Raw genomic sequence first — 21,527 nt, 5'->3', positions numbered from 1 at the left:
AGGCTTCCCGGACAGTGGTTTTCTGGTTGTTTGGTGGCTCCCATGGGATAGATCGTGACGGTGTTTCCTGCCGAGTGTGGAGAAGCTCTCGCTGTTGACAGATCCAAACGCCACTGATTCGGGCAGGATCGGACATGTTACTTGGGGCAGGCGTGGAGGAAAGAGCTTTGGTGGCATACAACCAGGCTTTATCCCCTTTGTGCCTGTGCAGAACATCTCTAGAGGATTTTTGGGCCTAAATTTGAAAAGCAAAGATGCAAGACGAAAGAGTATTTTTAATCCTGAGACTAGGTTTTCTCTAAAAAGTTAACAACAGATGCCAGAAAAAAATAAAGGGTTAGGCTATCTGACTGTTAAAATGTAACTTCTTTACAGTAAGGTGCCATGAAGTTAAATGACACATCACAGATGGAAGAAATTACTTGCAATTTATTACAGACTGGATTGGTTTGTATAATTGAACTGGCAACCAGGACATACCCAGATTAGTAAGAAACAAAGCAAATGAAAAGCCAGTCTCCCAGAAACGCAAACTGCCATACGTTTCACAAACCAACACCACCCCCACCCCCCCACCCCCCCGCCAGCCCCGAGTGGCGCCCACTGGTGGCAGTAATGGGACCTCTTCTATTACCAGACAGCATACTGGAATAGCCATTTGGGAAAGCCATTTGGCAAAATTAGAGGAGTTGAAGACACCTATCCATGACCAGCTCACATCTAGATGTATGCCACAGGTAAGCTCACAGACGCACTCGAGGAACACGGCTGCATGCGTCCCTAGCAGCAGACACCCAGCAGGAGCGCGGAGGAAACCAGCTACCTAGAATCTTGAAATAGGATACCAGCACCCATCAGCTCCTGGCAAGCGCTAACACATTTTGGTGAAGCCAAGACGTGGAATACGTGTAGTACTAAACTGGGCATGTTAAAAATACCCACCGTCCCACATATAGTCTATGGCATCCTTTATTGGCAGATCCTATCAATTACCCAAGACCCACGCCTGAGCTCTTCTAGCTTGCCTTCTTCTGCTAGGTGACCCTGCTATCCCAGCCTCTCCAGCAGCGAGGGCCTGGCTGGGCCAGAGAACAGTAGCACAGGCCTGCTGGGTAGGAGGCAGGTGGTGTGGTGGGGGGTTGTGGGGAGGTGGCGGTGTGAGCAAATGCTTTGTTGGGGACGCCATGTGGCTGCAAGGTTTGGGACCATCCCAGGACTGTCTGAATATAGCACGTTTTCAGCTAAAAACATTAAGATGTTAGGAATTACTTTTCAGGGGTGAGCTAATGTTTTAATTTGCTACCTGCTACCATGGAAGAGACCAAGTCCCTAGTTCTGAATTCAAACCTTAAACCCTCATGTCCGGGGCTGACATGGGTTTTAGAGCAAACAAGGTTCTCTAATGACTAGGAACGGAGAGTTTCTGAGGATGTGTGTACATTTTAAAAAAAACACACGAGGAAAATAATCCTATAAAGGATCACATGAGAAGTTTTAATTGAGCAACTTTATTCAAGTAATTTCTACACCAAGAACTCAGAGTCATTACAAAGGGACAAGTTTCACTGAAATTTGCTTTGAAGGGCAGATACGTGAAGCCAGCTCTCACATATTCTCGAGGATTAAACACACACAGAGTAAGGGGGATGAGGGACAAACTCAAAAAAAAATAACTTGGCTACACATCTTCAGCTTTCAATTTTTCTGAGTACAAAGTCACTTTTCTCTTCCATCTTGAAAGGTGTGTCCTTTCCTTTAGAAAAAAAAAAAGGGACAAGGAAAATGATTTCAGTAAAATCCCACTAGAATTCCCATGCCACCCAAAAGCTTAACTGTTTTGTACTTATTCCACTGCATATATATACAAGCATTTGTGTGTCCACTATAGAAAACGTGTCAAGGATGCAAAAACCCGCCGAAGGTTAACCCGTTTCCAGGGAGCAGCGCCACCTGGTGGTTATGCCCAGGAACCAGGTGGTTCCTGACCTGGCATCAAGGGCCTGGGCAGACTCAGGATTCAAGAGAGGTTTCAGCTATCCAGCTACACTCCCTTATTTATAGAGTAAGAGACAGAACCTGCCTGTTGGATGAGACCTATCTCATCAAAGGGGTCGTTGAGGATTAAGGGAGGAGGGGGTGAGAAGGTTCTACACAGTCAGGGACTCAGACGTCAGCCATTAACATGCCTTCTATAGTCAGCTCAGGAAGGTTTGGTCCGTTTTCTCAAGAGATAATATAAGTAGAAAAAGGAGAAAAATATGGAAAATGGTTAAGTGTGTTCATGTCACAGCTCTAAGACGGAACTGCGAGAGGCTCCAGGGCGTGGCCACCATGACTTACCAAATTCCAGGGGAGCCGGCCCCACAGAGGGCTGAGCTCTCCTCTGGCTGCTCCACTGCGAGGCACAAGGCATTACTCCTCGCTGTGACCTTGGCAGGCCCTCACTGGGCAGGTGAACGAGAGGAGACTGCCAGTCATTGAGAAGGTGGGAAGGGTGGGTCGGCCGCAGCGGAGGCGGAAGAGGGCTGGGGGAGTGACCCCGATGAACTCCAGGGGCTGGGTCAGCAGGTGGCCTGACATGGCAGCAAATCTGGGGACGAGGTGGGAAAAGCCACAGAGGTGAAGCTGAGGGACAGGACGATGTAGGGGACAGGTCAGGAGGAACAGAGGCCACTGCATGCTTAAGGCCCTGGGACATGGCCCTTGGGGGCACTGGGTGGACAGTGGCTTCAGTGGAGGACAAGCCAGACAGCAGGCTGGAGGATACAAGGGCAGCCAGAGGAAGTGGAAGCAGAAGGAAAAAAGGCCAGACCATGATTCTGACCCTGAAGAGGCACTGGCTACTACGGGTTGTGTTCATTTAGGAGGACCAGTCCTCTCCTGCACCCAGCCCCACCTGCAGCCAAAGCCCTCTCAGGTTTTTGGAAATACTCTCCAAGAGTGGCGCCATGTGGGTCTGAATGCCGAGAAGTGTGAGTAGGCAAAGGCAGGGAAGGACCAGTGGGGTCACTCAGGGGTGGGGACAGTGACAGCTCAGGGCTCATCCCTGAGAGGAACGCACGGGTTCCTGGGATGGGTTCACAGTGGGGAAAAGAGAAAATGGGACGTTTAGGGGAGATGGGGTCCATCTGAATGGCCACTGAGGGAGGCTGCCCGTCTGCTTGGGGTGAGGAGGGAGGAGGAAGGTTTCGACACGACCTCACCTGCCCACACCACCAACGCATAAAACCCGAAATGTGTGCTCTTTCAGAAGAGTCTCATTGCCCAAATCCTGGCCTGGGGACACTGAAGTGTGCGCTGGAAAGCCTGGGGCTCATGGGAAAACGGTGATCAATCCACGGTGACCCGCCCCACCCCGCCTTCTTGCATCTTTTCTCCTGCGAAAGAACGCACACGCATTCACGCTCGACTCAAGTGCCTGCACAAACCAGACTGTGGGATGAGGTGGGACCTCCGTGCCAAACACTGGGTCGCAGAGCAGCAGCGGGTGGCCCAGGCCAGCCACTCCTGCTCTGTCCCCAGCAGGGAGTCCAGAAATAAAAGGAAAGTCACTATTTGCAAATCAGTTGTGCTTTAGGATGGCTGTTTTCGGAGTAGGACCAGGAGAGGCTGGGAAGGACACAAACTGACAAGGACAGACAGAGCGCACACTACTAGTGAGGCTTTTTAGAAAAGTCCCCCAAATGCACTGCCGTGGGAAGTGTGTAAAATGTTCCCGCTAAGAACCCTTTCAGCCCCCACCTCGACACATCCCACCCACAAACAGGTTCTGGATATAAATGCTCATTTCGGAGGAAGGAAGAGAATTTGGGAGGAAGTTTGGAAAACGAGCATAGAATCCTCCTGTAAAACACCCATATTCGACCCACAGACACGCACCTTCTTTTCCCAGGGGGGCTGTCGGGAGCCCGCCTCTCCCCCGGCCACGGGATGGCGTGGCCCACCACACTCAATGGATCCTGGGAACTGGCCCACTGTCCATACAGCAGGGAATCTGATAATCGGCGTCTCTTCGGAGGGGACTGGTGGCTCCTTGTGGCAGTGAGCACGAAGCTCATTGACGGCTGAGCCTCAAGTGCGGTCGAGCCCAGTGGACTTTCCATGCTCCACTGGGGTGATGCTGACAGCTTTGGGGGACCCTGGAAGCCAGAGTCTGGGTTTACTTTTTCCAAGGTGGCTCCTCTGGGGTACTGAACTTCCAGGCTTGCTCTATCTGGAGATGTTCCAATACGTAAAGGCGCCTGTGTCCGCTGCGGTGACTGTTGGCAATACTTTTGATGAAGCTTGTCGAATTTCTCCTTTATTTCATTGTAACGATTCCTTCCACAGCTTGGAGGCTGTCCGCCGGCTACTGATGTGGCTTTGCTGGGAGATATGGACTTTCTAAGTATTTCAAGATGGTTTCCTTGAAAAAGGTCAAGGGTCTGCTCCGAGCGGCCTGGGCTGTGCACGGAGCTGGTCTCTGAAAGCAAGGGAGGCGAACCCCTCACTGGCAGGGGTTCACTGTTCCATCTCACTGTTTCAATAGCTTGTTCACCCAGGTCTTCAAAAGCCTCGTGGAACCTGCTGAGCCTGCGGGTTTCTAAGCCCCGGGGGCTGCAAGGGCTCGCTGGACCACCCCCGTACACGGCCACTGCCGAGGGTCCCGGGAGGGAAGTCAGGCAGGGCTGTTTCCCAGGGTTTGGGCAATATTCCTGATGAAGCTTATCAAATTTGATTCCAATTTCCCTGTAACGATTCCCCCCCTTGTCCCGCAGTACTCTCGGTCTGGAAACAATTTTTACAGGAGAAATTAACCATTTTAGTGCCATAAGTCTATTTTCCTGACCAAGATGATGCATTGTACAGGTTCCTCCATAAGTCAATGAACACCCATGAGGCATTAAACTCTTCAACCCCTTAAGCTCCTTCCAACGTGCATCTAATTTGTGGATCTCGGGTTTGTTGACTTCAGAGAAAGCTTTTTCCAATTCTACCCCTGCCTTCCGGCCAGAAGCATCTAGAAAGTTCTCGCAATCTCTTAACACTTCCCCGTCCTTCAGTGGCTTGGAACAGGGTGGGAGTGTCTCCCGGGAAGCCCTTCGAGAGAGCCCGGCTCCCCGGCACTGTGTCCGGTTCATTCTGTTCTTACACTTGTGCCTCCTCCTGGTGCTCCAGCTGTGAGCGATGAACGAGGTTTTGGTGGAGATGATACACGCCGGTTTTGTGCTCAGCAGCCGGCTCATCGAGTGCAGCATGCCGGCATACAGGTCGCTGATGGTCACGTCACAGATGATGTCGGCCTCCAAGGCCGGGCTGCTTGAGCGGCTGTGCCCCCCAGCCCCCTGGAATGCGAGACTGTCGCTTCTAGGCACGAGGGCCAGGTCTGCTGGATCGTACTCCCCGGGCCATGAAGCCGGCTTAACCGGGCCGCCAGGACTCCTTCCAGACACACGGCCACGGCTTCCTGGAGGAAAACACACACAAGGTAAAGCTCCACCGTTCAAGACGGTGCGAGACCACAGAACTAAAGGGTGGATGGGGATGAGGCTTTTTTAAGCAAGACAAAAAAGAGGAAAGTTCCATGAAAACATAGAACTAGATTCTTCTCGGAGATTTCTTTTTAGCTCTCGAACTTAAATTTCTACTGTCCCCCCAAAACTTCCCCAGTGGGTCTTCCTTCCCGGGTGATGGTGTGCATGCTGGATGCCTTTTTCAAAGTCTCAGAAGAAACCAAACAATGACACTGTTTACCTGCAGGGCTGGGGGGCAGGGAAGACACAGGACTCCCGGATACACCTCTTCATGCAGAATGGACTTGCACATGTGCCATGTTTTATGTATTTAACATGAGCCATGTTTTATGCATTTAAAAAATAAAATTAAACCAACGAGGATAGGGAGAACTCTAAAAAGTGAAAACAGACCCGGAAAGCACTCAAGTGCTTATCAAATTTATGATAACGGCAAGAGGAAAAAGAAGTCAAATGATTTTGAACACTGTACTCAGAACGGGTAGCCTCAGTGGGACACTGTGTGAAGATCAAAGAGCTGCTTCAAACTCTGGAACCTTCTTGAGCAGGTTGTCGTGCAAGTGATAGCAGGAGCCGTGACTCTGAAACAGCTCTGCACCACATGAGCAGAGGGTTTTGGTACTGGCGATCACAGGGGTGGGGGGTGACCGTGGAGTCGGGGTAAGGGCATGAAGTGCTCAAAACTGACGTGGCAGGTGGGAGGACACAGAAGCCCGTGAGGAGGGCTCCTAGGGCCTGTGTGTGGGACAACTTGAGCATCAGTGGCTTCTAACATGTGCGAATTAAAAGAAAAAAAAAATGTCCAGGAGATGTCTGGGAGTTCTTATTGATTCTAGAATTATTTTAAAGTAAAACCACCTGGGGATAAAGGAAGGAACAAAATTCAGGAAAGAAGTGAGACAGTGCTTGTTTACAGAATGCCAACAGGTGCACCCGGGGGGAAATGGCAGGGCCGGGATAGGGCGGGTTTGCAGCACCGACTCAGGCAGGAGTTGGGGCCCGACGCCAAAACCACGGGGTGGGAGGTCTGTGGGAACCAGGTGATCTCAGAGGGGCACCCACAGATGACTCTGAGGAAGCGAGAAACCTAGAAGGGTCCTCCCTTAGCTAAGTGCCCAGGCGGGAGAGTCACTAACAATGGGACAGAGTGACGGGATGTCCTTGGAGAACACACACCATCTCTGCATTATTTTTGCCAAAAATGTTTAACATGAACTTAACGGGAGGAAGTCCAGAGAAGTCCAAACTGAGGGACGTTCTGCAAGACTACCAGCGGCCAGGACTATTCATGAGATAGGAGATGGCCCAGGAGCCTTCTGGCCTGCGCGGGACAGCTCCACCCAGGCCTGGGGTTTCCTTGTTCTTAGCAGACCTGCCAGCACTTAGGGACAGCACAGATGTGAACGCAGGTCGATGGACAAGGTGCGTGGGCATGGGGGCAGTGGGCATATAAGCAAATGCCACAAAATGTGGATTATTACATGCAAGCAAAGGATGTTTATTGTAGGAGTCCTGTGTTTCTGGAGATTCAAACATTTCACAACAGTATGTTGGGATAAAGAGCTAATTAGCAATTAGCATGCCACAGTGCTGGAGGAAAAAAGCACTCTGTTAGTTAAGTATGAATAATTTATCTATTAAGTGCTGGTCTAACAGTTTATGTCAATGAAACATGCACATAAGCAGAAGGGACACGGTTCACGCCAAGTTTCTATGTCACACTCACCATGGGCGGGCCCAGCAGGTGAGGCCAAGGAAGGACTCAGTGTCACATGGGGGTCCTCTCCATCTCCATCGTCAGTACACTGAAATCAAGCATATGATTTAACACGTGGGGGTGTCCTAAGCTGTTCCCCACCGCCAGTGCCAGGCCCCGCAGGATGGTGTGAGAGCTGCTCCTCCCCATCCACAGGCTGTGGGTCTGAGCTCAGCAGCAGATGTGACAAGTGTGACCACAATCCCAGTGGCTGCAGCCTCCAGCAGTGGTGGGAGGAGGTGTCTTAGTAAAATCTGGGAGCTTGTCCATGTGACCCTCAGGGGACTCCCCCCAGAGGGTCACTGCTGCCACCCATATGCCAGGACCCCACCCCCCGCTGCTCTAGGATAAAGGGAAAGGCCATTTCCAGTACACCCACCAATTCAATGGTCCTCGGCCATGGCCTTCTCACTGGTCAGCAACACAATAAGAAAAAGTACACGTTCCTGTCAAGTTTGCTGCCTTTGAGATAAATGACTCATCCCACATCACGTACCTCCTAGTTACTGGATATGAAAATGTCCTTTATGAGAAGACCCTGACAGAACTTGGAAAGCTAGAGCTGGTGTCCTTGCTCTGTCAGACCAAGCTCTGGGAAACTGGCTGTGGGGGAGTGTGGTGGGCACCCACCTGGGCAAGGGCCCAGCGGGGCAGCCCAGACCTCAGCACGGACCCCCCCGTGATACAACCGCAGGTCAGGTGCAGAGGGCACTTGCTGCCGGTGCCAGCCCAGTCACCCCAGAGCCACGGGGAGCTGCTGCTTCCCATCACTGCCCCCAAGGTGGGGTCCCTTACATTTCTGTGAGCTGCTCCAGAACAGAGGGCGACAGAGGATGCATCCCATGAGCTTCCCTGGTCCCTGCTGCCCCTGAGGACCCGGAGCGCTTTCTCAAGGAGAGTGGAAGTCTGCAAGCCCGGGAATGATAGGTTTCTAAACACTTGCTTGGGAGGCTCCTTCCGGGCTCCACAGAGAGTGAACAAGAACCTGATTGATGGGCCTCCGTGTGTCTCTAGGATTCAGTTTTCAGAAGATGCACGCCGGGAAGCACGTTACCTCTGAACGTCCTTCATCCTGGAGCAGAACATCCACCTGGGTCAAGTATTTCCTCCTTAACTCGTTCTTCAAAGGGCTCCAAGGCACTGCAGGCTGATACAGAAGCAAATCAGTATTTGTAAGAGCTTTTGGGTCTGGATAAGCTCTTGGGTGCTGGAACAAACTGGCAAGTTCATTAACTACACATCAGTAAATGAAGTTCTTCAAAGTCACTTTTCGCACCTTGCTGTTAGTGCAAAGTGGTCCAGAGCCTCTGAAAAGCCTTTGGACCCAGAAATCGAACTTTAGATCATTTACCCAGGGGCAACCATCCAAAAGAAAGTTAAAAAAAGAAAAAAAAGAGAAGTCTGTGGAGGTTTAGGACAGCATTCCTAGAACAGAAAATAATTTAAAACAATCTGAATATTCTTAGGTGAGTTCGGGACTCAACTGTGAGAATCAGCCCCGATCAGTACATTTACGAGAAAAGTTGTTCAGCGTTTTGGCTAAGGAGGCAGAAGAGCGGCCTCTCCGTTCCCCTTCTGCCAAGCACGGGGGAGAGGGCGTGTTGACCTTCACTCTGCACCGGAGTGGGAAGCCAAAGGGGGATAAGGGGAAAAACACAAACACACATTGTCCAGGATGTTTCTTATTGCTGGGACCACCTCTTCCCCTTCACTGCCACCCCTACGTAACACTTCAAAAAGTACCCTCCTTCCTCCGCCAGGGTCACAGCCCATTCTAGTTAGACACTAAAAAGTCAAACCGGGTATATGGCAAACTCTGGATGAAAACGGCAATTTTAGGGAAAAACCCACATGCGAGCTCTTCCAGCATCTGACAATGGGGCCAGGAAAGACACCCCACTAGACTAAGTTCTCTGCGTATTCTCGTGTATCCCAATTGAGGGAAGGTGAGATCGGATCCTGACGGGCAGAGAAGAGACAGATGGTTCTGGGACCATTGGGCCACTCTGGGTGGCAGACAGATCAATGGCCTGATGACGTGTCCTCATGACAACATGGGCTTCCAAGGGCTGCTCTGGAAATACTCCCTGGAAACAACTTCCTTATGACACTGCCTCTTAGGCAAAGGCCAACTTAGAACCTAACTTTCAATATCACGATCAAGGGTATGGGTGCACGGTGAACTGTGATGGTTCAGACGGAACATCATCCAACATTTTTTTTAAGTTCAGTAAACCAGGCTTGAACCGGGGCAGTGAAGGCTGCCGCGTGCTAGACAGGAGAAAGAGAAGGAGGATCAGAGACGTGAGGGGTGGTATTAGCAAAGAGTGAGTCTAAAGAGGACAAGAAATACACTGGAAATGAGGACATGCTCTTGTACCCCTGAGCCCCGGCTCGGTCCCTTCATTCTAATAGGTGGGTCTTACCATGAAGGACCCAGCAATCACATCTTCCTGATATAAAGATGCATCATCATTGTTTTTTGAATCTGAAAGCAAAAAAAAGGAAATCTCAATCAGCATTTTAAAGAAACCTTGCATTTTCTTCTTAAGGATAGTTTTTGCACCATGAGAGTATGTTCCAGAGTGCTCCCTTTAATAAGGACACAGCCATCTGTCGCTGTCCTGGTTACTAGCAATGCAACAAACCCGTCAGGGCAGGAATATGACTGGAGAAGCAGCTTTCTTTCTTTCCTTTTTTTTTTTTTTTTTAAAGATTTTATTTATTGAGTGCCTGGTGACTCAGTCCTTAAGTGTCTGCCGTTGGCTCAGGTCATGATCCCAGGGTCTCGGGATCGAGGCCCACATCAGGCTCCCTGCTCAGCCGGAAGCCTGCTTCTCCCTCTCCCGCTCCCTCTGCTTGTGTTCCCTCTCTGTCAAATAAATAAATCAAATTTTATTAAAAAAAAGATTTGATTTATTTATTTGAGGGAGAGCTTATGCAGGAGCTGGGGGAGTGGAGAGGGAAAGGGAGAAGCAGACACTTCGCTGAGGGCAGAGCCCAATGTGGGGCTCAATCCCAGGACCCTGAGATCATGACCTGAGACCAAATTAGATGCCCAACTGCCTGAGCCACTCAGGTGCCCCTGGAGAAGCCTTCTATCACCTTGAGCTCCTTCGATGGCCTCTGATTCTAGCAGCACAGTCACTGTGGCCCAGGGCTGTTGTCTACCTCCCTGCTGTCTGCTTGTCAGCCACAGTGTGGCCGGCGAGCACTTGGAATGTGGCTGTGAGGCTGGGGAACTTTAAGTTAAATTTTATTTAATTTTCAGTTCATTTGACTATCCACCGGCGACGTGTGCCATCATGTTGGACAGTGCAGCTCTGGGATAACCATTCTAATTATTTCAAGCAGTCCAGAACTCACGGAACTAAGGATTTGTGGAGTTGCAGTTGGGATCAATGAGTAAACACCTTCATTAAGGTCTTCCTAGTTCTACTTGGCAAAACCGCCCTGTGTTCTCTGAAGGACTGAATCCATTTTTACAGCTGGCCTGGAGCAGGTGAGCTGCTGGTGAGAGCTGGGCAGAGCACATGAAGCCTGGGGAGGACCAGTGCCAGGAGGAGATGGGGGTTTTGGGCCAGTTAAAGTCTGACATTACAGACCTTCAGTCTGGTTAACTGCTATCTGGAGAAGGGCTGGTGTATGGAGCCTGGGAGAAGGTGGGGGTCTGTTCTGATCTGGAGGTCAGGGAGCTTCCTGGGGCAATGAAACACGGTGGGCAGGCCAGGATCCTGCTCTTCATCCCAAGAGCAACAGGAAGCCACTGCAGTGCTTTGAGCAGAGAAGCGGCATGCCCAGATGGGCGCTGTCGCAGGTGCCAGCAGGGGAAGGGCTGGTGTTGTAGGGGTATGGCGGGGCACAGGGGCAGAGCTACACAAGGAATGGGGGAGGCAGAGGTGCAGGGAGGGAGGAAGGGGCTGGGTTTCCGGCTCATATTACAGATATGCCAACGGCAATTCTTCTGGTTGACCTTTTCAGTTTAGATGTGCCAAGTTTAGACTGAGAAGAGAGGCTGACAGGGTCTGGGCTGGGGGTTGCACCAGAGTGAGGGTTCAGACCAATCTCAAGAAAGGGCATCTGGTAGAGAGGGGAGGTGGGCTGGCAGGAGGGGGGTGGGGAAGGAAGAAAATCCACAGGGCCACAGACTAAAGCCAGGATTTCCAGAAACTCCAAATGCTACCAAGAGGGCAGTGGGATAGAAGCCCCAGAATGCCAATTGAGTCAGCAATGGGGTGGCTGGGACCTCTGAGAGTTCCGTCTTCCAGATGGACTCGGGAGCCAGGATGGAGCTGGTGGAGTGCCTGGCAGGTGGGAAGCAAGGGCAGCTCCTGTTAAGTTGGGTCGTGAAGGGAAGTCAAACCAATGCAGAGAGAGGAACACAGGGCAGGGAGGCCTGTCAACTACGCTCGACTGTGCTTGAGGTGAAATCTGAGTGCGTTCAACACTGACGGGCTGCACAGGGCTGAGGGAGACGCCAAAGAGAGAAAGGCAGCAGTGATCGACAGATTCCCCAGCAAACAGGCTGGGTTGGGGTTTGGGCAGCCTGGGACTGGCCTGGGGGGCAGGAGAGGCGGCCCCTTGGAGGACAAGGTGACACAGAGGCAGGAAGACATCCCACAGGAGTCAGCAGTTCAAACACCGCGCTGTGGGGCCAATCTGAATCCTTGTGAAATTCCTGAGATGTTTCTAAGAGGGGGCAATAAGTTAAAAAACGGATGGGAGGGTGTTCATCCATTCTTCAAGAAGGTTTGAGGGCTGTTTAGGTGTCAAGAACCGTGATGTAACTAAGCAAGACAGAAGGAACCAGCAGGCACTTTAAGACGCTCTAGTTTTTAAAATAGCCTCAGAAAAAGCCCTAATGAGGGATCTGGACTTTGAATGCTGTACTGGGGACCCGTGTCCCTCCCGACCCCGCCACCTAGCACAGGGACACTCACCCACTGCCAGGACCTGTGTGCCAGGCACGGGGGGTGCCGGACCTCTGGTGCTGGCTTCCGTGAGGCCACCATCGCTCCTGCAGACTGTCTCCACCAGGGAGTCCTCAAAAGCACAGAAGTAGATCAAGACAGGCTCGACTCAGTGACAACACACTTCAAAGCCACAGTGAATAACAACCCTACAATCCTCCCTTTAGCGTGAGAGCACAGGGTTTCATGCACTTCTGTACCTTCCCGCGTAAAGGGCCTCGAGACTCCCTTTCGATGGTAGGGGCTCTCTCATAGAAGGAACGGCTTTCTTCCTCCGGGTGTGCCCTGGGCAGCTATTCCCAGAGCCACTCGGAGGGTGAATTGTGGATGGCGAGGGACAGAGCAGGGGAAGCGAGGAACTAAGATGGTAATGCAGGGGCCAGACCGCCGCTCACGTGCAGCTGCCATACAAAACCCAAATGCCACAGGACAGCCTTGTCACTAGATCAGCGAGTAGAACCTGGAAATCTGAGAGGCACAGAGGGACTTCCTGTGATCTCGCCTGTGACCCCGTGCGTGTGAAGTCAGTTCTCAGGGGCAGTCAGCTGGCCTGACCAGGGCTCACACCACAGGGGCAGCTGGTGGGCCGTGGGCCGCTCTCTATGGCCTGGTCTCTACCTCTGGCCTTGCTAACAATCCTGACGAATGCCATCCGTGGGTTCTCATTAGTAAAATGTGAGAATTCAAGACACCAGATTGGCTAAAGGAGCTTAGGAACTCCCCCACCTCCAAGAACAGGAGTCAGAGCATGGTGAGGCCTGTCCCTGCAGGTGCCACCCCAGGATCAGGGGGGTTTGTGGCTGGCTGTGAACACTGCCTGATAACTGAATCCTGCCTTGGGGAATGTCATGTCCTTTGCCTCAGGTGAGGAGGGGCTGAATCACCTGGAACAGACAGGAGGAACTAGAGGAGCCTCTAGAACTGGTTCGTGGCTGCTGTGTCTGGAGGTGAGGCAGAACTTGATTGGAAAACTAGGGGAGGGTGCCTGGGTGGCTCAGTGGGTTAAGCCTCTGCCTTCGGCTCAGGTCATGATCTCAGGGTCCTGGGATTGAGTCCCGCATTGGGCTCTCTGCTCGGCAGAGAGCCTGCTTCCTCCTCTCTCTCTGCCTGCCTCTCTGCCTACTTGTGATCTCTCTCTGTCAAATACATATATAAATTCTTAAAAAGAAAACAAAAAACAAAAAGAAAACTAGGGGAAGCTGAGCTCTGGGCACTGACGTCCCAGCGGCCGGAAGCTCTGGGGCTACAAAAAGAACCCGGGCCTTATATTGGGACCAGACTGCTAGGTCAACACACGCACAGCCCACTGTGGCTTACTGCCTCCCACAGCCTCCAGGCACCATCTTGGGGATGCGGTGGTTGGGGGGCGGGGGGTGGAGCAGCTGAGTATCTGGTTGTCTGGGAAAAGAAGGCAGAGTTGGGCACAGTCACACATAGTAACTTTGGGGGGCTGTAGATGTCTGAGTGGTCAGCACAGATGACACCTAGTTTTCTAATCCTAGGAGAGGAGCTCAAAATTCCATAGATCCCAGGAAGCAGTGCTCCTACATTTCAAGCAAAAACCTTAAATAGGGGCGCCTGGGTGGCTCAGTCAGTTAAGTGTCTGCCTTTGGCTCAGGTCATGATCCCAGGATCATGATCCCACACTGGGCTCCCTGCTCAGCTGGAAGCCTGCTTCTCCCTCTCCCACTCCCCCTGCTTGTGTTCCCTGTCTTGCTGTGTCTTTCTCTGTCAAATAAATAAAATCTTTAAAAAAAAACAAAACAAAACAACCTTAAATAAATGTGCAGATGAAAACACTTGGCTACCCAGGCCATTCAAATACTGGTCTGATCGGTGGGCATCATTATTAAGCATAATTTAGAGTGCAAATCCTTTGACTTGATGATCGCACCTCCTGGCGTCTACTAGATAAGCGGTAGTATAGGCCCTGGGAAAACGCAAAGATGGTCCTTCAAGCGGTATTTATAACAGGGGTCTTATAAAGCTCAAGGGAACACAGCCATGCCTATTCATGTATGGCATATAGGAGGCTTCCCCTCCTAATACAGAGCAGAGTAGCTGGAAACCCCACAGCCAGCAAAGCCTAAAATACTTCTCATCTTGACCTTTGTCAGAAGTGTGCCGATCCCGGTTTATAATAAAGGAAGGTGCAAACAGCTAAATGCCTATCCATTAGAGCAGTTTCGAAAAAAAGGTAATTGAGTGATACAATGGATGATGAAAAAAAATATTCACAACATATATTATGTGGAAAAAGGGGGTGAAAAATGTGTGTATTATAAACAGGAATTATACTAAGATATCACGAGTGACTGTAGAAGTTAGGTTGATTTTAACAGTTACATGTATCTCTAACATTTCTACAACCAAATACATAATGTGTGTGATGAAAATAATCAGGAAGAAATTTTATTTCAGAATTCCTGTTAATGGTTCGGGAATCCTAACCCTGACGTTTTCATTCTGGGGCACATGTTTCTTGGCTGAGAAGCAGTCATTAAGGGGATCCCAGACGTCCTTGCAAAAATTACCGTGGTAAGACTCCATGGGTCTCCCAGCGGGAAGGCAAACTGTATTGGCTCCTCCCATGAACATAGCAGGCCACCTGTCTCAGTGTCCACAGATAAATTTGGGAAAACCACACCGGGGTTTTGGAAGGGAGCTCCATGGGGGAAAGAGTCATGATCCTGCACCCTCTCCCTAATCTCTTCCCTTTGCAGAAGAGAAAAGAGGCATGTTTCCTCAAAGCAACTGGTTCGGGTCTTTTCAGCAAGGACCCAACAAAGTAAGCTCACAGCTATGGCTGCATCTGGGGCAGGAACGGGTTTCTCCCTCCAGCCAGCCCTGCCCACAGGGCTGTTGTCAAGAGCCCTTCAGCCTACAGCAGAGGAAACAGGGACAGCTCCTTCTGGTACCTGACAAGCAACAGAAGCAAAGCTTCTCAGTAAATACTTAGAGGAAAACGGGGGGGTAGCTCGGGTGAGAAAGGCAGAGATCAGGAGCCCCGCGGCGATCTCCGGGGGATCCCGGCGCAGCCACAGCTGACCCACACCTTCATTCACATCGGTATTCCTGTATGGCAGCTTGTGTTGGCGGTAAAATTTGACGTTAAATACCTGGATGTGTCTTTTGTTTCTCTCCTTTACCAGTCCTCCACCCCAAATTCTCAATCCTTCAGAAAAGAAATAAAATTAAAATTACCACGTAAGCAATCCTGACTGCTGAATTTCTATTCAATCTGTGTCAAAGAAAACCAAAGTGGCAGGCAAAAGACAGATACAACACTGAAAGCAAGCCTTACTTCTGATATTCTGTTGTTTTTCATCTTTGTGGAGTTGAAGGTTTTTTTTTTTAAATTAAGATTAGACAAACACCTGTGGTTAATGAAAGTCTCCTATCTAGGACGCAATAGCTCATCTAGTTTTGTCATTAAGCCAGAGTTAAATGGGGATAAAGAACACACATATGCCAAGTATTATCCTTAAAATAGATATACTGAGAGCAAACTATATATTACACGTAGACAGGAAGCACTGTTTGAGGGCAACCTCTCTACCCCATGTTCGGAGTGCTTTCTGAGGGAGGTCTATGAGTACAGAGCAAGGCCTAAGCATGTGGGTGAACGCTGAGATTTGGGAGTCCTGCCACTTACTAGCTAGCAGAACCTGGGCCAGAATACTTGATCTCTTCCTAAACCTCCATTTGCCCCCAGGTAAATTCAAAGTGAGTAAGAAGGGATCGTTGGGTTGAGATGGTTGCCAATGATACACAGTGCTTACAATGATCCAGGCTCTATCCCAAACACTTCCCACGTATATCACATTTAGTATTTACAACTCACATCTGTGGAACTTGTAGAGCAATCCTAACTCTCTAGGAGGTTGGCGCTCACCAAGTTCACTGTACAGATGGAGACACAGAGGCAAGAAGTAGGTCAAGTCACCAAGCCCAGGCTGCTCAGGCTGCTCAGCCAACTGGTGGGGCCAGGCTGTGAATCCAGGGCAGTGACTCTCTGTGCTCCTGCCCACTGTACCATGTGGCCTTTCCAGAACAGAGTGATGCTTAGCAAATATGCTAACTCAAGTTAAGGCTTTGCTGGTGCGGCAAAGTGACATGGGTCTAGTTCCCTAACCTCTTTCTGCTGCATCTCTGCTATGAAACAATGATCCTAGGACTAGTACCTACCTCAAAGGGTTGCTGAGAATCCAAAACGTGAGACTCTCAGAAGCACAGGGCACGAGGTTAGTGGTCAACACATGTGAACAACTATTATTCACCTACTGTCTTCACCACCACGAGTGTGGGAGTGTTAGCTACACTCTACATCCTGTGCTGTTGCCTTAAGTTGGGAACTTCTGCCGCAAGGTGGTCCGCTAGCTTTTATCAGAAAGTACCTCCTCGGGCTAAGCAATAGGTCTGGGGAAATTGCGCTATCATCAGCCAGGAGCTCCTGAGATCCACTGAATCCACTCCTAGCATTGCTGCCAGAGGCCCCAGGAATCTGTGCTATAACAAGCTCTCCAGGAGGCCTTGGTGCTCTGAGTAGGAGTGCTGTCAGGCTGTGTAGATGCTTCAACTACTGCTCTCCTCAAACTGGAGTCAGAGTGGGCTTCACTGGTGGAGTTAGTGGTGCTCTACTAGGTATGTGGAGGGGCCAGAATGCTCCAGACACTGCCCATCCTTGCAGGGATGGTGCACAAGAACAGAGTGAAGCCTGCTGATGGCACCCTTAGGAAAGATTCCTACATGGCCCCGTGTCCTGCCCTCAGGTGAGATTTATCATCACCTCTCACTATACTTCATCTTACTCAAAACGCTAGAAAGCGATTGTCATCGCTTGATGGAGACCAGTGAGTAAGTGAAACCTGGAGCTGGAATATCTTAGCTTCTGTCTTCATAAACTTTTCACCCACAGGTGGCTGGCTCAGCTAAAAAGGCAGACAGCTAACCCTTTATTTAACTTCAGAAGCTGGTCCTACGAAACTTCTAGGGCCTGCCTGTCCAGTGCACAGCAGAGCTGGATGTGAGATTTGCCTTCACTAGTGACCCGGGAATAAGACCGAGTGGGCGGAACTGACCTCTTCACCTAGTTAGCAAAGAGAACCCATGAGATGTAAGTCAGCTTACAGCATCAACCACTAAACAGAATGGCTTCTTCTCGTCACGTTCCGAGAACTCAGAGCCTCAGGAGGACAGTTAATACTCCGAGTCAGATAGGTCAAATAACAGTCAATACAAGTGTTTATGAGGGCTGGGCCCTGTTCCAAGAACTCCACAAACACACTCATGTAACCTCAAACATCCCCCACGAAGTAGGTATAGTCATCTTCCCATGTGACAGATGAAGAAACAGAGACCCGGCCTCCACTGTTAAAGCAACCAGCCCAAGCGGACAGAATAAGCGACCAAGCAGAGGCATGCATCTATGGGTCTGCAGAATTCTGTTTTAATAAGTAATTCTACCGGAAATAAGTAATTTAAGTAACTTACAGGTTCAAGGGAATTAGTAATGCTTTAATTCCTACTAGGTGAGCACAGTTTATTTTCATGAGAGAGCAGGGACGACATTTCGCGCTCTGGGAAGACACTATTCTGTTCACACGCTTAAACACTCAGAAGGTGGGGAGGACTCCTACCCTGGGGTGTCTCATAGGTCAGGGTGGACATCTGCACCAGCGGGGCATCCTCGAAGGGCTGGTTGTACTGCGGGAGAGGCAGGGCATCTCGTCAGGTCCGAGGGCCATGAGGAGGCTCTGACCCGGGCGGAGGAGGCGCCAGCGCGAGGCTGGAAGTCTGGAAGAACCCCCGCCCCCCCAAGCTCCCTCCCTCTCGCCCCCCAACCACTTCCCTCTCCATCCCAGCCCCCCAATCCCATCTCCCCAACCCCGCTTCCTCCTCCACACCCCCGTCTCCCCTACCCTTCCCGCCCCGTTGGCCCAGCCGCCGCCTCCATCCTCATCCCAGCTCCCAACCCCGTTTTCCCCCGTCGGCCTCGCGCCCGGATCCCCCCACTCCAGCGGGCCTTTGTGTGTGGGGGGGGTGCCGTACCTTTTCTATCAGTCGCTGCATATGCCTCTGGAAGCGGCGGCGGCTGTCCCGGAGCTGCCACAGCAGCGCGTCCTCCCCCAGGAGCTGGTCCTCCATGGCTGCGCCAGAGCCACACCCGACTCCAGCGGGAAGCAGAACCGCTCCCCTTCCCGCGGCCCGTTCAAATAGCGACTCCCGCCCTTTCTGCCTGCCCTTCCGACTGCCTATTGGCTGTCACAGAAAGACCGGGTGCTGATTGGGCCTTTCAAACATAACTACGCGATTAACGTCCGGCCAATCCGCGCCCGAGTTTCCTGCCCGCCCCTCTTCGCCTCCGCGCAAGGGCAAAAAAGAGAGGGGTGGGGTCTGCCACCGCGTCTGCGTTGGGAGATGGGCGGGTAGTAGGTCTGAAGGTGAAGTGCCGGTCAATGGGCCGTGCCCCTCGAGAATTTGTTGTGAAATACGTGTGCTTCTTCCTTTGTGCACCTGAGCTGTCTGGGTGACTTGCAGGGGAGGAGGGGGACGTCTCGCCTCAGTGTGGGGGCCGTCCTTCGGGTCGTGCGCTGTTAGGACCTGGGGGTCCAAGAAAGAAAACACCAAATTACCATTACAAAAGGAGAAGGAAAGCGAACACATATTTAAGAAGTAGAAAAACCATAAATATCACAGGATCCAAGAAAATAATATATTTATTAACGTCCTGGCGCACCTTTTTCCCTTACATATTTTTGAGTGCTTACTCAGCCTCTTCACGGATACTAATTCTGTAGTATTTTCTCCAGAGAGAATGGAAAGATGATTCAGCCTCTCGTATGGCTGATATAATTTATTTTATGATTGATATTTTAGTTGTTTTATTCAGCTTCATAGCTTGGCCATATTTGTGTGCTTGTGCTGATATTACCGCAGTGTGTAACTGAAAAGGGGGGGGGGCGGTAGCTAGACTTAATACTGGACAAAATCAACTCTTAAAGACTGTAATAAGAGACAAGGATGTTACATGACAAAGGAGTGGATCCATTTAGAGGACATTACATTTGTAAATATGTACACACCCAACATAGCACCTGACACATAAAGCAAATATTAACAGACTCAAAGGAAGAAATAGACAGCAGTATAGTAATATAGTAGGGACTTTAATATTCCACTTACATCAATGGATATATCACTCAGACACAAATAAATATGGAAACACCGGCCTTAAGTGGTGTGTTAGATCAGATGGATTTGGATATATACGGAACCTTCCATCCAAAACCAACAATACACATTCTTCTCAAGTGCGCATGGAACATTCTCTAGGACAGATTGTATGTTAGGCCACAAAACAAGTCTTTTTTTTTTTTTTCCTTTCCACAAAACAAGTCTTGATAAATTCAAGAATATTGAAATCATCAAGCATCTCTTCTGACCACTGAAATTAGAAATCAATTATACAAAGAACACTGTAAAATTCCATAACTTCGAGCACTGTTTGTTCCCTTAGTTGGGGCTCTTCACCAGCTCTCAGGCTGCACCCCAATCCTCTTGGGCCATCGGGCAGAAATTAAGGGAGAAGTAGGGGGTGAGAACTTTGGGGTGCATAGAGTGTAAGTGTCCAGGAAATGTATTGTGATGGGCACAGAATGTGCCACCTGGATCTCCCCTCAAGACACCTTGGCTCCTGGAAGGGCTATCCACAGGTACTCTGAGTTATCAGCCTTTTCTGGGATTGCCCCTCAGTTGCAGAGGAGCCCCTCACCCATGGAGTGCAGCCTGAGGATGGCCCAAATTCACTGGCAGATCTAGATGGGACTATCGGGGCTGGGCCATTTCAGTCCGGGGGAGGACAGCCCTGACGGTTCATTCCAGCTCCTGAGCTCTCCACTGAATCGGTGGAGGCAAACTGTCCCATCTTGATTCTTCCCTCCCTTCCACAGGTCTCGACCTGAGGGGCACTTCCTAATAAACACCCTGCACGATAACTCAGTCTTCCAGTCTGATTTCTGCAGGACCCAGCCTGTAACAAGGACCTCACTGCAAGTGGCCGCTGAACCTACACATTCAATTTCTCACTTCTTGAATTTTTGCAGATAGGCTATGTTTTCTTCCTTCCCCTCCCTTGGGAGTGTTTAGAAATTTAACACGCTGTTCCCTGTTTCCACAGAAGTTAGTTTCAAACATTTAACTCATCACATTTAGAGCTTTGAGACTTCAAAATTGGCCTCTCCTGGGGCTGGGTGCCTACTCCCAGGAAACCACTCCTGGATTCCAGAGCAAACCTTCCCTTCCTTCACTGACTGTCCAAGGATCTGCCTTCACTCTAAGGATTCATGGGCAGCTTCAGGGGAACAATTTCTTAATCTCAAGTTCATGTCTTTAATTGAAATTCCCAAAACACACCCACTTCCGCCAATCCCCTGTGAACCAAACAAAGCCAGTGCATTGGCTCTTGTCCTTCTGGCCAGCTGTTTTCCCAGTCCTCTCTGACGGAGTTTTACCCATCCCGTGGCCCAAAGTGGTGGCCCAGCTAAGGAAGGAGCCCTGAAAGATGTTTTTTATTTGATACCATTCTCTACAAATAACCTGTCCCTATGTAGCAGCTTAAACATGTGACCTCAGGACCCCAGAGTTGCTACGTAAACTCCTCCCGCACCGCTCCCGTGTAACAGGGGAGGATCACAAATCAGCTCCTTCCCTAGCGGCAGAAATGGCTGGGTGCAGCACTTAGGGTCTCACAGGGTTTCCATAGCAACAGAGATGAAGGTGTGCTCAGCCCTGCGGCAGGATCCTTCTCCACCTCCGGTTGCGCCTGCACAGCGCCCTCTGCTGGCCTGGCCGGAATTTTCAAGCCTCTAAGTGCTGTACAAAATTAAGAGCACAGGAAATAGTTCTCACTGGAATTATTTTATGCCTGCTCTCATAAAATGTGCCTCAATTTAACAAAAATTTTATATAATAAGTGGGTATTTATTCTGCAGGGTTTTCATGCATATAATTCTGTGTTGGAAAGGTGCGGAAATGTCACCACCATCTGTGATTAGACAAGCACAGCTTTGGGCTGCTCCCAAAGTTGACATAGCAACCGCTATGTAACAGTGAAAACGTCCATCCAGGATGAATTATCAACAACAGGCATCAAAGCCCCATCCGTTAGGCTGCCAAGAAAAGGGTTCACTCTCTTTCATGGCTCTAGAGACTGTAGTGGCTGACAAGTTGCCTTTCCAAAAAGTGTCAGTCAAAGTTCACAAGCAGTATTTATTCTTTGATTTAATA

At 50.3% G+C, this 21,527-nt stretch overlaps 1 protein-coding gene across 1 annotated transcript; it reads right to left on the bottom strand.

Annotated features, from left to right (window-relative positions):
- Positions 1-1,466: 1,466 nt before the first annotated feature.
- On the bottom strand, positions 1,467-18,441 carry HJURP (Holliday junction recognition protein). The gene is made up of 9 exons (XM_080799473.1): positions 18,291-18,441; positions 17,879-17,945; positions 15,359-15,414; positions 12,210-12,312; positions 9,696-9,757; positions 8,324-8,416; positions 7,240-7,318; positions 3,880-5,446; positions 1,467-1,753 (listed from the first exon to the last, which is right to left on the bottom strand). The coding sequence occupies exons 1-9, from the start codon at positions 18,384-18,386 to the stop codon at positions 1,717-1,719; spliced, it is 2,160 nt and encodes a 719-aa protein (XP_080655599.1). The 5' UTR covers positions 18,387-18,441; the 3' UTR covers positions 1,467-1,716.
- Positions 18,442-21,527: the final 3,086 nt, after the last annotated feature.

The sequence above is a fragment of the Martes martes genome, assembly GCF_963455335.1.
Source record: "Martes martes genome assembly, chromosome: 3".
NCBI classification, from domain to species: Eukaryota; Metazoa; Chordata; class Mammalia; order Carnivora; family Mustelidae; genus Martes; species Martes martes.
This window is presented reverse-complemented; position numbering and strand designations above follow the sequence as displayed.